This window comes from Ruditapes philippinarum, unplaced genomic scaffold (genome assembly GCF_026571515.1).
Source record: "Ruditapes philippinarum isolate M1 unplaced genomic scaffold, ASM2657151v2 ctg5456_1_1_1_1, whole genome shotgun sequence".
Classification (NCBI taxonomy): Eukaryota; Metazoa; Mollusca; class Bivalvia; order Venerida; family Veneridae; genus Ruditapes; species Ruditapes philippinarum.
In genome coordinates this window covers 44,885-57,578 of record NW_026862704.1, presented here as the reverse complement: position 1 = coordinate 57,578, position 12,694 = coordinate 44,885, and the positions used below count along the sequence as shown (strand labels likewise).

The 12,694-nt window shown below is 31.9% G+C and overlaps 1 protein-coding gene across 1 annotated transcript; it reads right to left on the bottom strand.

Moving 5' to 3' along the window:
* Nucleotides 1-3,394: 3,394 nt before the first annotated feature.
* Nucleotides 3,395-12,023, bottom strand: LOC132719955 (protein dopey-1-like). Its single transcript, XM_060703916.1, has 5 exons — nt 12,006-12,023; nt 8,456-8,620; nt 7,814-7,979; nt 5,469-7,209; nt 3,395-4,292 (listed from the first exon to the last, which is right to left on the bottom strand). The coding sequence occupies exons 1-4, from the start codon at nt 12,020-12,022 to the stop codon at nt 6,817-6,819; spliced, it is 741 nt and encodes a 246-aa protein (XP_060559899.1). The 5' UTR covers nt 12,023; the 3' UTR covers nt 3,395-4,292; nt 5,469-6,816.
* Between the last annotated feature and the right edge of the window lie 671 nt (nt 12,024-12,694).

The window sequence follows — 12,694 nt, the reverse complement described above, 5'->3', positions numbered from 1 at the left end:
CATTTGAAAAATGGATATGGATTAACCTAAACCAGCAAGAAGATATATCAGTTCTATCTAAACTAATGGCTTCATATTTTACGAATTTTAATACTTATCAATACAAAGTACATATAACAAAGTTATATAACTGTGCCATCCATTTTTCCAGTTATATAGGGCCTTTATGGTTAACCTATTCTGCAAGTTGGATTTATCTTAAATTTTAAAATAATCTGGTTTCCTTCAGGAACTTTGATTCCAATACATTAAGTGTTGAAGATTCAGCTGGTAAGGGTTGCAAGATTTACTTTTTTGAAAACACAGCAGTAACAGCCTATGATTTACTGCCACTATCACAGAGGCGACCTTTACAAATGCATTCCAAGAAAACAACAAACACAACCATACATAGTTAATGTTCTCCTTTATTTATGGTAACAGTATCATTATATAATCATCAAAATAGAATCCAAATATGAATAAATCAATAAATAAAATCTATGTAATATACACAACCAATCACCAGATGATTAATGTATATGTAAGCAGTGTGCCCAAACCTTGTAATGTTTATGTCTATTAAAAACCTTCGGCAATCTTTTTTATACTCGTCCTTGTACTATGTTCTTTCTCTTTTGTATCATAGGCAAAAATAAAAACACGTTCCTTGTCGTCACTATTAAACCCCCCCCAAACAAGTAACCAATGTACAAGCATCTGAATATGACTTTTCTATCGTTATCTTCTCTTTCCCTGTTGTCACGAGGGAGAACTAAAAAACGCCATCTCATTGCACAAGGTATCACCTCACCACTCAACTAAGCCATGTAGATTTACATATTTCAGAAAAGATATGCATATTTCAGAAAAGATATGCAGTCAATGGGAAAGGTATTTTTTCTACTATATTTCTAAAACAGACATAACAATCACATGGCATGGGCACACTAGTACTGAGCACATACAAAAATATGCACCATTCATGAATAATATTTACTCTTTTCAAAATAATTTAACACATATTACATTTTTTTGTTAAAAGACTACAAAAACAAAATCAAAAACAATAATTATTTTGATTTCAGACTTTTCTCCACAATAATTTGATGTGTTCTTTAATTCTTAAGTTCATAATTGCTTAATATTACAATCTATAATGTAAACATAAAATCTGCAAATTTGTATGGTTTTTAAATCTAAATTTGTGAAGCCTTGTTTCCTAGAATTATGTATTTATGTAAAATAAAAATTTATTCAATTTGATAGATACATGTACAATACTATTTCAGGAAATAAAGATGCCATTAAGACTAGTCTTCAAGTTTGACAAAAGAAGATAAAACAAACATTGAAAGATATGATGTGTTTCTGTAAAATTTAATGAAAGTCTGATATTTTGATAATACAGCAAACAAAGAATACATTTAATTTTTAAGCACAAAAACATTTCATAGCTGCAGAAAGCCCTTATTAAATTTCAAAGCAGAAATTTACTACAAGAAAAATATCTGTAAAATTTAACAACTACACATCACATTCAGGTATTTTCTAATGTTAATATGGTAAATAATTAATTCTTCATATGACATGAAAAGAAAAAACATTAATGAAACAAAACAGCACTTTAATGCATTTTACAGCTCACAAAACACTCAATATTGGTCCTGAAGTTCTAAAAATAGATAACATTTCTATAACTAGAACTATCGCTGAATGCGATTCATACCCCCACCAATGTCCTTGACAGAAGACAACTTGGAAAGGTGGTTAAGGGAATAACTTAAGTGACACAAATACATAAAAAGAAATTATCTCTGGTGAAAAAAAGACTAATTGTACAGGTAATAGTAAAAATATCTATTATCAAATCATGTTCGAAACAGTTACAAATAACCTTTCATTTTCCCCAATATACTAAACTTTTTATAAGTCAATTTTTGACCTTCAAGTGTGGCCTTTGACCTTCAGCTTGCACAAGGGTAAGATGGGTTCTGCACATCGCCCAATTGGAGTGAACATTTGAGTAAAAGTTTGAAGAAAATCCTTCCATTAGTATAGAATTTATAGAGCGGACACACATATTGTCTAGTATTGATTGTATGTAAATTTAAAGACTTAAAAAGGGGCATAACTTTGTCAAAATCCAATACAGAGTTATGAAACTTGACCTGCATATCGTAATTGTGACACCTCATATATCTTTCAAGTTTCAAGCAAATACCTATGCTAGTTTCCGGAATATTAAAGAACATGTTTAATCTAAGAACATTTTCCAAGTCAATTTTTGACCTTCAAGTCTGACCTTGACTTTAGCCTGCACAAAGGTGACATGGATTCTGCACATAACCTTGTTTAGGTGAACATTTGAGAAAAGTTTGAAGAAAATTCTTTCCATTAGTATAGGATTTATAGAGCGGACACAACATATTGTCTAATATGTGATTGTATGTAAATTTGAAGATTAAAAAGGGGCATAACTTTGTTAAAATGCAATACAGAGTTATGAAACTTGACCAGCATATCTTAATTGTGATACTTCATTTATATTTTTAAGTTTCAAGCAAATACCTTTTCCTAGATTCAGAAATATGCAGATATATGTTAAAAATTAAAGAACATTTTCTAGGTTCAATTTTTACCTTCAAGTGTGTGACCTTGACCTTAAGCCAGCAAAAGAGTGACATGCGGTTCTGCACATAACCTTGTTGAGGTGAACATTTGAGCCAAGTTTGAAGAAAATCTTTCGATAAGTGTAGGACTTACAGAGCGGACACGACATACTGTGTAATATTTGATTGTTTGATATTTGACCTTCAATTGTGACCTTGACCTTGAGCTGACACATGGGCAACATGGGTTCTGCACATCCCATTGTTGAAATGAACATTTGAGCCAAGTTTTGAAGAAAATCTTTCAATTAGTGTAGGACTTACAGAGCGGACACGACATATTGTGTAATATTTAATTGTTTGATATTTGACCCTTCAATTGTGACCTTGACCTTAAAATGACACATGGGCAACATGAGTTCTGCACATTCCCCTTGTTGAGGTGAACATTTTAGCCAAGTTTTTGAAGAAAATCTTTCCAATTATTGTAGGACCTACAGAGCGGACACGACATACTGTCCTAATATATGATTGTGTTTGATATTTGACCTTCAATTGTGACCTTGACCTTGAGCTGACACATGGGCAACATGGGTTCTGCACATCCCCTTGCCGAGGTGAACATTTGAGCCAAGTTTGAAGAAAATCCTTCAAGTGGTATAGGAGTTATAGAGCGGACACGAAAATGGAGACGGACGGACCGACCGACCGACCGACCGACCGACTGACCGACCGACCGACCGACCGACGCGACAAAGCGAATCCATTATAGCCCCCCCCACATTTTGTGGTGGGGGTATAATTAGATGGCATGTCTATAAATAGATGGCACTAAAGACTTCTGATGAACATCCCAAACTATATACAGAGAAACAAGTTACTATGGTAATGCATCAGGCATTTATAACCATTGGCTACCAATACTGAGTGAAGGGTTTACCTTTTGTCTGCCCCTACACTGCCATGTCAATGCAGTGGTTTTCTTTATGCGCTAAAATGGCCATGAATATGTCAAAACTGCAGTGCTAGATATTTTAGAGAGGATTTACCATATGACTGTCACTGGAACCAGGTACATTAACTGTATGTTTAAAAAATCCATTCCCATTGAGGAACTAACAGGTACATTCTGTCATCATGATGGAATAAACGTATATTTAGTTCTTACACCTACATTAATTTCCCAAATTTCTTACTTTGTGCTAATAATATAGGATAGGATAGGTGAAGTCCCAGGGTGAAGAAAAACATTAGTGGGTGGGTGGGTATAATATCTATGAGTTTATAGAAAGATATTCCCATGATGCAGTACTATAATGTTATATACCATACCCACATTGTCTTCTATATAACTTAGTTTGTTACAGGAGAAGTTTAAGTTTGATATAAATTCATATACATAATTACCCACAACATTAAACAAATACATCAATTTCTTTAACAAATAACAACTTTACTAAGTCAAAACATAGATACAGATTCAGTCATAACTAAATGTTAATATTTCCTTCCATAAAAGCATCACCAAACATATATGACTAACAATAGTACATATATAAACAAGAGCAAATAATTTGAAATAAGCCCTTTGTAAAAGTATGACTGGATGACTTCATTGAATAATGCAGACATAAAATTCGATTCTTGTTTGTACTTTGTAGCAAGAACTTTTGGCAACTGTTTGATAATGCTGGAATTAAACTAGAAATGTGTCCATAGGACACGGATGCCCCCACACGCCACTGTTCTGTCAATCTTAATACTTTAGGTCAAATTTTTTTTTTGGACTACATGTGCCACAAGTTGAAAACTAAAAATCAACAAAGGGCCATAATTCTGTTAAATTGATCGCAGCAAAAATTCCTTCCTTTACTACCATCTACACATGAAGGTTGTTCATCCCTGGAAGTTTAAGCAAAATCTGCCATCCGGTTTAAGAGGAGTTGCGTTCACAAAATTTCTGCATAGTATATAGTGAAAAAATCAACAAAGGGCCATAATTCTGTTAAATTTGGTCGCAGCAAAAATTCCTTCCTTTACTACCATCTACACATTAAAGTTGTTCATCCCTGGAAGTTTAAGCAAAATCTGCCATCCGGTTTAAGAGGAGTTGCCTTCGCAAAATATCTACATAGTATATAGTGAAAAAATAAACAAAGGGCCATAATTCTTTTAAATTTGGTCGCAGCAAAAATTCCTCCCTTTACTACCATCTACACATTAACGTTGTTCATCCCTGTAAGTTTAAGCAAAATCTGCCAACCAGTTTAAGAGGAGTTGAGTTCACAAAATTTCTACATTGTATATAGTGAAAAAATAAACAAAGGGCCATAATTCTGTTAAATTTGGTCGCAGCAAAAATTCCTCCCTTTACTACCATCTACACATTAAGGTTGTTCATCCCTGTAAGTTTAAGCAAAATCTGCCATCCGGTTTAAGAGGAGTTGCGTTCACAAAATTTCTACATAGTATATAGTGAAAAAATCAACAAAGGGCCATAATTCTGTTAAATTTGGTCGCAGCAAAAATTCCTCCCTTTACTACCATCTACACATTAAGGTTTATCATCCCTGGAAGTTTAAGCAAAATCTGCCATCCGGTTTAAGAGGAGTTGCGTTCACAAAATTTCTACATAGTACATAGTGAAAAAATCAACAAAGGGCCATAACTCTGTTAAATTTGGTCGCAGCATAAATTCCTTCCTTAACTACCATCTACACATTAAGGTTGTTCATCCCTGTAAGTTTAAGCAAAATCTGCCATCCGGTTTAAGAGGAGTTGCGTTCACAAGATTTTGGGACGTACGGACGGACACTCGGACGGACACTCGGACGGACAAGTGCAACGCTATATGCTCCCACTCTGTGGGGGCATAACAAAAAAACAATATTGTGTTTTTCCAAATAATGAAAAAAATCACTTAACAAGTATTACATGTATATATAACAAAACAAACCTGGAATTGAATCATAATTGTTTTACAATTAAGATTTGGGCAATAACTAAATAACAAAACAATAAGATATTTATAACAATTATTGGAGATACTGCAGTATTTCCACCTTACAGGAACATATATAAGGTATTTTCAAATGGAAAACAATCCCCCTTTTCCACTTTTTCATTATCAATAAATGTAACAATAAAAATTTAGTTTCAACTTTACATACAACATATTTCACAGATATATCATCTTTTTTTATCATAAACTTTTTACTGATTAACACGAAAGTCACACAAAAAATGTCAATAATTTTGAAGCTCTTTTTAAGTTAACTACATGTTATTTTATAACAAGCTTAAACTAAAAACTAAGCAATTTTTTTATACAAAATGTACATGCAGTCCCTTACATTTAAACTAGAGATCAGTTTGACACAATATACAAACGTCTTGACAATTAATTATTTACATATTAAGAATTGTTAGTGCGGTTAACCTTTAACCTTCTGAATTTCTTAAATGAACTTGTCCAACTTCCATTTTTGAAATTGTCCATTATAAACTTTAGGGATCTTTTGATAAAAAGTTTGTCAGTCAACAGTATACATCATAAATAGTCAGACTGGCCTAGCTTTATTCTAGTGGCAGATGGTAATCACTTTCAGATTCAGAATGACAAGTTTACAGTATCTTAGACTATGTTTCATACCTTCCTTTTCCTAAAATTTTTATTCCTGACCTGTGATTCTATTTCTAACAAGACTCATTTATCTCTCATAGAAATTTTTCATTGAGACAGAAAATGAAATAAACTTTATAGTTTATAGATATGTAAGAACACATTAAAGACTGTTCATCATAATTATGTAAAAACAATAAGAGATAAAATTGTATTATTTGACTATGAAGAAGTATATTTGTGCATTTGAAATGGAAATAAACATACAAATAGAAAAAAATAGAATCCCTAAAGAACGCCAAAAATGGCAAAAATATTAAATGTTGCAAGCTCGGTTTGATTGAGTCTGCTTATATTCCAAGTCTATTACTTTATTGTAAGAATTTGTTTTCTCTCAGAATTTCAAGCCATTTCCTTGGTTTGAACTTTACATATTGAAGTGTATTATGTACATTATTTTATACTCCTTTCATTTGACATGAAAGACTAAATGGGTAAAAATTAGGTGCATAGTGTCAAATAGTTTACAGATATTTAGAGTTTGTTAACTTTGGCTACCTGATGCCTTATATTCTGAAAGAAATATTTTTTTTTGTTCGTTTTTCAAACCATAGGTTCCAGAAAGTCTCTCATTAGAACTTCTTCAATATACTGCTGACTAGACTTGCTGTCCGATGATGCTGCTTCTATTTTTGGACTTTGACTGACTGGGAAAGCTGGAACTGATTTTGACTTGGGTATTCCTTGACCAATGGAATTCTTTGTCTCAAACTGGAGGGAAGTTGTCATTTCTCCATGCCCATTGGTTAAATTTTTAGACTGGTTATGTGAACTGCTGGCTCCAAGCTGCCTTACAGCCCTAAATAGATTATCAGTCTGATTAGCCAGACACAAGGTGTTAAAGAAGGGCTGTAACTCTTGTAGTGATCTCAAATGTGTAAAAGTCAGCAATGGTCTGCCTGGTACCATCTTCATCATAGGAATATCCCCCTGTAACTGAAATCAAAAGATTCATAAATCATTTAGGTCTATCATTAGTTAATACATTATAGATGTACATGTACTTTGTCTGTTTGTTTATCTTTTTTTAATGCTGATTTTAACAAAGTTTTTGTCATGCCTTAGCTGTCAGTTCACCTAACCAGCTTTCCTGGATAACATACCAGTAACTACTCCTTTCTTCAACTTCCTATCCAATATAACATCTGAATCAACAGTGAGAGACAAATGACAATTTGACTTAATGTCTAAGATCAATTGTCATGGCAGGATTAATTCTTGGCCAGGGATAGAACCAGCACCATTGGATTACAAATCAGATGTAAATCAATAAACAAAAAGTATACAACAATCCTAATGGTTCAAGTTTTTAAACTTCAATAAATTTTTGACTTTACTTTGTCAATTATGATCAAAGATAATAATGCAAAGACAACAATGGAGTCGACAGTCATACACTTGCATAAGGTTAATCGTATTACATGTACTTCTGGGTTGAGCAGTGTTTGCCTGGAAAAAAACCCTTATTTTCAGCTAAAGTTTAAATAATTTCCATCATTGTTTTTCTCTCCAAAGCATTATCGTCAATTTTAACACTTACCTTAGTATTAAGCAGTTTAGCTAATCGGATGATATGAGGTTTAAACTGCTGTCGTCCTCTAGGATTTTGTTTTCCTCTTGTTTCTTTCTTCTTTGTTTTGTCTTCTTCTTCCATGTCTTCTTCACCTTCCCCAGCTGCTGCTCCACCAATAAATGCCCAACGATATCTAAAATGTAACAATTATTGTGGCTTATATTTATTATAATAGTTGATGCCATCATAAATAATCTTCAAGATCCTCCCCTTTTAGCTAAATGACTTAATCTATATATCAATACCATTTTCAGAACAGATATTTAGGATTTTAAAATTTATGGGGGGTATGGGGCCAAATTTGGTTATTTTCAATGATTTTAAATACAACCTGCTCCAACACTGCTTAGGTTTCCCAAATCCCACCGAAAACTTTGGATTTTTTTCTTTAGGTTGTTACGCTATTTTAAACAGAATGTTTTTGGGTTTTTTATTTTGGTGTCTATCCTTGCATGAAATAATGCATGGTCACTTGAGATCTCCGCCAGTAAAGCTTGAAAGTCCCCAAAAGGCCAGTTAGAAATACATGAAATAATGCAAGGAGGGGCACCTGAGGTCTTCCTAAAATACTGAAAGCAGTTAACTTGAATTAAGTCAATGAACACTTACAGTTGAAACTGAGGGACTGTATCAGCTGGTAGAGACAAACATAGGTCCAGTAGTTTACAGGCACTCAGATATAACTGCATCCACGATGGATTATTGTGGGCATTTAACCCATTACCAAGGTGAGCCCAGCTCGAGTCCAAGGCTGCAATACGTTGAACTTGTGTCCTACAAATATATTAAAGATCTTTTTTAAACATGATAATCATCTTATTTTTTTATTTAGATGTCTTACATGCAGATTTAATATAATTATACATGGTTAACCGTTTAGAAAAGGGGTGTAACAAAGCCATTTATCAAATCTTATGCAAAAACATATCAATGTGGGTGGTATAAATAAAAAGAAAACTGCTACAGAAGGTTAATCTCTTAAACATTTAAGTAAAAAGATTATTGAATATTAATAATATTTGTGCTAAAATTTCTTTTAAAAGAGAAATAAGGATGTTAAAAACATTTTTTTTCTTTCTGAGGTAAAATGCGGAGGTAAAATGGATACGGAATCTTAGGGTGTGGTATTTAATTGTTTGTCAGTTGTTAGTGACTCAATCAAGAAATACAGGCAATTCAGCAAACTAATTGTTTCAGTTAGCAAAAACTAGCAAGCATTGCTGCCTCCTGGAAATTATAGTTAAAGTATCACTTATCACAGGTTCATGAAAGTCTGGCAAATAAATTCAAATTCTGTGCTTTATTGTTTTTTTTCCTTCTCTTTATGATCCAATTTTAACACATGTTTTAAGTCATATTACCTTAAAACTTTCCTGGATAACTATCCAGTAATTACCAATTTCTTTGCAAGTGACCGACTACTCATCCCAAACAATTTCTAAATCAGCAGTGGGAGATAAATGACCTTTAGACTCGACGTCTAAAACAATTGTCACAGGGAAATTACGCCTGGCCTAAGGATCTTACCAGCAATCCATGGATTACTTATCCAATGCTCTCCCTACTTATATAAGACTGTATGCAATGGTCTTAGAATATACATCAGCAATGGTCTTATAATATATGTCAGCAATGGTCATAGAATATATATCAGCAATGGTCTTACAATATATGTCAGCAATGGTCTTATAATATATGTCAGCAATGGTCTTAGCATATACATCAGCAATGATCTTAGAATATATGTCAGCAATGGTCTTACAATATACGTCAGCAATGATTTTAGCATATATGTCAGCAATGGTCTTAAGATTTATGTCAGCAATGGTCTTAGCATATACATCAGCAATGGTCTTAGAATATACAAGTATGGTCTTAGAATATATGTCAGCAATGATCTCAATGATCTTAGAATATACATCAGGAATGGTCTTAGAATTTACATCAGAAATGATCTTAGAATATACATCAATAATGATCCTAGAATATAATGTCAGCAATGGTCTTAGAATATACGGTCTTAGAATCTACATCATCAACAGTCTTAGAATATACATCAGCAATGGTCTAAGAATATACAAGTATGGTCTTAGAATATATGTCAGCAATGATCTCAATGATCTTAGAATATATATCAGGAATGGTCTTAGAATTTACATCAGAAATGATCTTAGAATATACATCAATAATGATCCTAGAATATAATGTCAGCAATGGTCTTAGAATATACGGTCTTAGAATCTACATCATCAACAGTCTTAGAATATACATCAGCAATGGTCTAAGAATATACATCATCAACAGTCTTAGAATATACATCAGCAATGGTCTAAGAATATACATCATCAATGGTCTTAGAATCTACATCAACAATGGTCTTAGAGTATACATTATAAATGATACATGCATCATGCAAACACAACATTCATCTTTTTATCTTGCCTGATTCCCTTCATAAAATGTCTGATATAATACTCTGGTTATGAAATTCATGAATACTGACAAGTGTAAACTTTTTTTTTTAGGGATTTTAACCCAAAAACTTTACACACAATAAATTTGGCATCAAGTGTGTTGGGCCTATATTGTCAGGGTTTAAACTGATGTATAATTATTTTGGGCAGAAAACTATAATCTCTTTGACCAGTCCTCCCCCCCCCCCCCACAAAAATTACACACACATTGTCATTATTAAAGCTGAAAAAATGTGGTTTTTTGTGAACAATTTACTTGTTCATTTGTGTTCTTTTCTGTTTTCAGAGTGTCATATATCATAACTTTTCTGACCAGAAATATTTGGATTATTTTCAAAATGACTTTTGGGGAATGGCCCATAACTCTATACATTGATACAAGTCTAGCTATTATTGTTTGATTATCATAATGTATTTAGCATTAAATTTATCCACATCTCACAGTTAAGGATGAGTGAAAAAAGATTTACAGAAACTGTTAGAGACAATAAAGCACCAATAGAAGCCAGTCAGTGATTGAAATATATTCAAACATTATACACAATAAAACTACTATTATTTTAATTAGAATATTAATATATAAATGTAAATAACTAAATATTTACACTGTTTCATGTATTTTCCTGTTAAAGATATAAAAATTATATATTTTCTATAAAATTATTATCAACTCTTGAATAAGCCTAGAGTTTTAACAAAATTTACATAGAAAAATAATACAATAACTAACAAAAAATAAAAAATAACAGAAAATTGTAAAATACTGCCAAAATTAATTATAACCACAAAAACAACATAAAAATACAATGTATGTACATTTAGTTGAGATCTTGTGATGGACAATACCTTGATTATATGTTGCAGTACATGAAATGTGAAATCATTTAACATAACAACTGTACAATTATACTTCCAGTCTTCAAATTTTCAATGAAATATTTTTTATTTTAATGTATGTCAATTAGGTAAAAGTAAAACAATTAAAGGTTTTATGCCTCAGAAATACATATTTTTTAATCCTTTTAGAAATGTCAGCAATGTTTTTAATAATCGCCATGCTTTTTGACATAGTTTTGTTACTCCAACAATGGATTAAGATAAGAGCATGTTTAGAAAAAGTAGCATTAAACCTGCAGTGATGTGTAATAAAGGTAGCAAAATGTGAACAAAGTAGTAATTTTACTTCCATACAAAATAATAATTCACTCTAATTGCCAAAAGAGCAAAATGGCATAGTTCATCTAAATCACAAATGAGTAATGTTTTGGAAACTGTACCAAGATACCAAAAAATATAAAGTTTTTGAGAAATACAATGCATAATGGACCTTTAAATACAACTTATATCATGAATTATTACAAACTTCCAATTCCTGGTAGTGTTTCATATCAGGATATGGGGGTTCAATTTACCCTTGATCTTTTTACATACAATCTATTTTTCTTACATAGTTTTACCGTTCTAATAATTTTTTCATTAACGCTAGTTTAGAAGTACAGTTATACATGTATATGATTTCACAGAGCATGTACAATACTTAATTGTGACTGCAACTCAGAAATAGATGGAAAAAAAAAAGGTGACATACTTCAAGGTTCAAGGTCAGTAAAATGGTTGTAAATAGAAAAAAAATGGAGAAAATAAAGGAGTAACTATTGACAACAGGAATCTACACATCTGTATACCTGGTACTTGCGGGCATAGAGCGGCTGTTATAAAAATGCAAACAACGTTAAATAAAGCATTCAATAAATCATCCAGAAGGGTTCTTTCAATCAAACAATTAAGGAAAAATTGTAAATAAACCATTCTACAAGAAATATGTCGTATGTTTAACTTTCAAACTCCTTAAATATCTATACAATTTATATGAACCTTTTTTTATATGAAATTCTATAATAAATCATTGTCAACACATACAAAAAGATAAAAAGACCCATTATTTAAACTGTCTTTACAGTACTGAAGCTTGTTTTTCAGATTCAAAATTAACACAAATGATAAAACATATTCAGTTCTATTTCAAAATACTTAAAGTTAAAAAAAGCTTATTGTTAGAAATCATACACTGAAAAGTATTGACTAAAAAAGACCTGTCTCCCTACTTTTCTCAATGCTGGATACTATATAAAGAAAGTAGAAAAGGGGGATAACTCTGCAAAAGAATTATCTGCTCTTGACAGCAAACAAGTTATATTTTATTATTTGAAGTGTATAACTGTATATCTGTAATGGTGAGGTTTTTGAAAAAAAATAATGATAAAATTCTAAGAAAAAAGGGAGATAATAAAGCAAAATTGAATTTCAAGGTTATCTGCCCTTTAGAGATGCATAGTGAACAAGTAATCTAAGTCAATGATAGCTTTTGATAAGT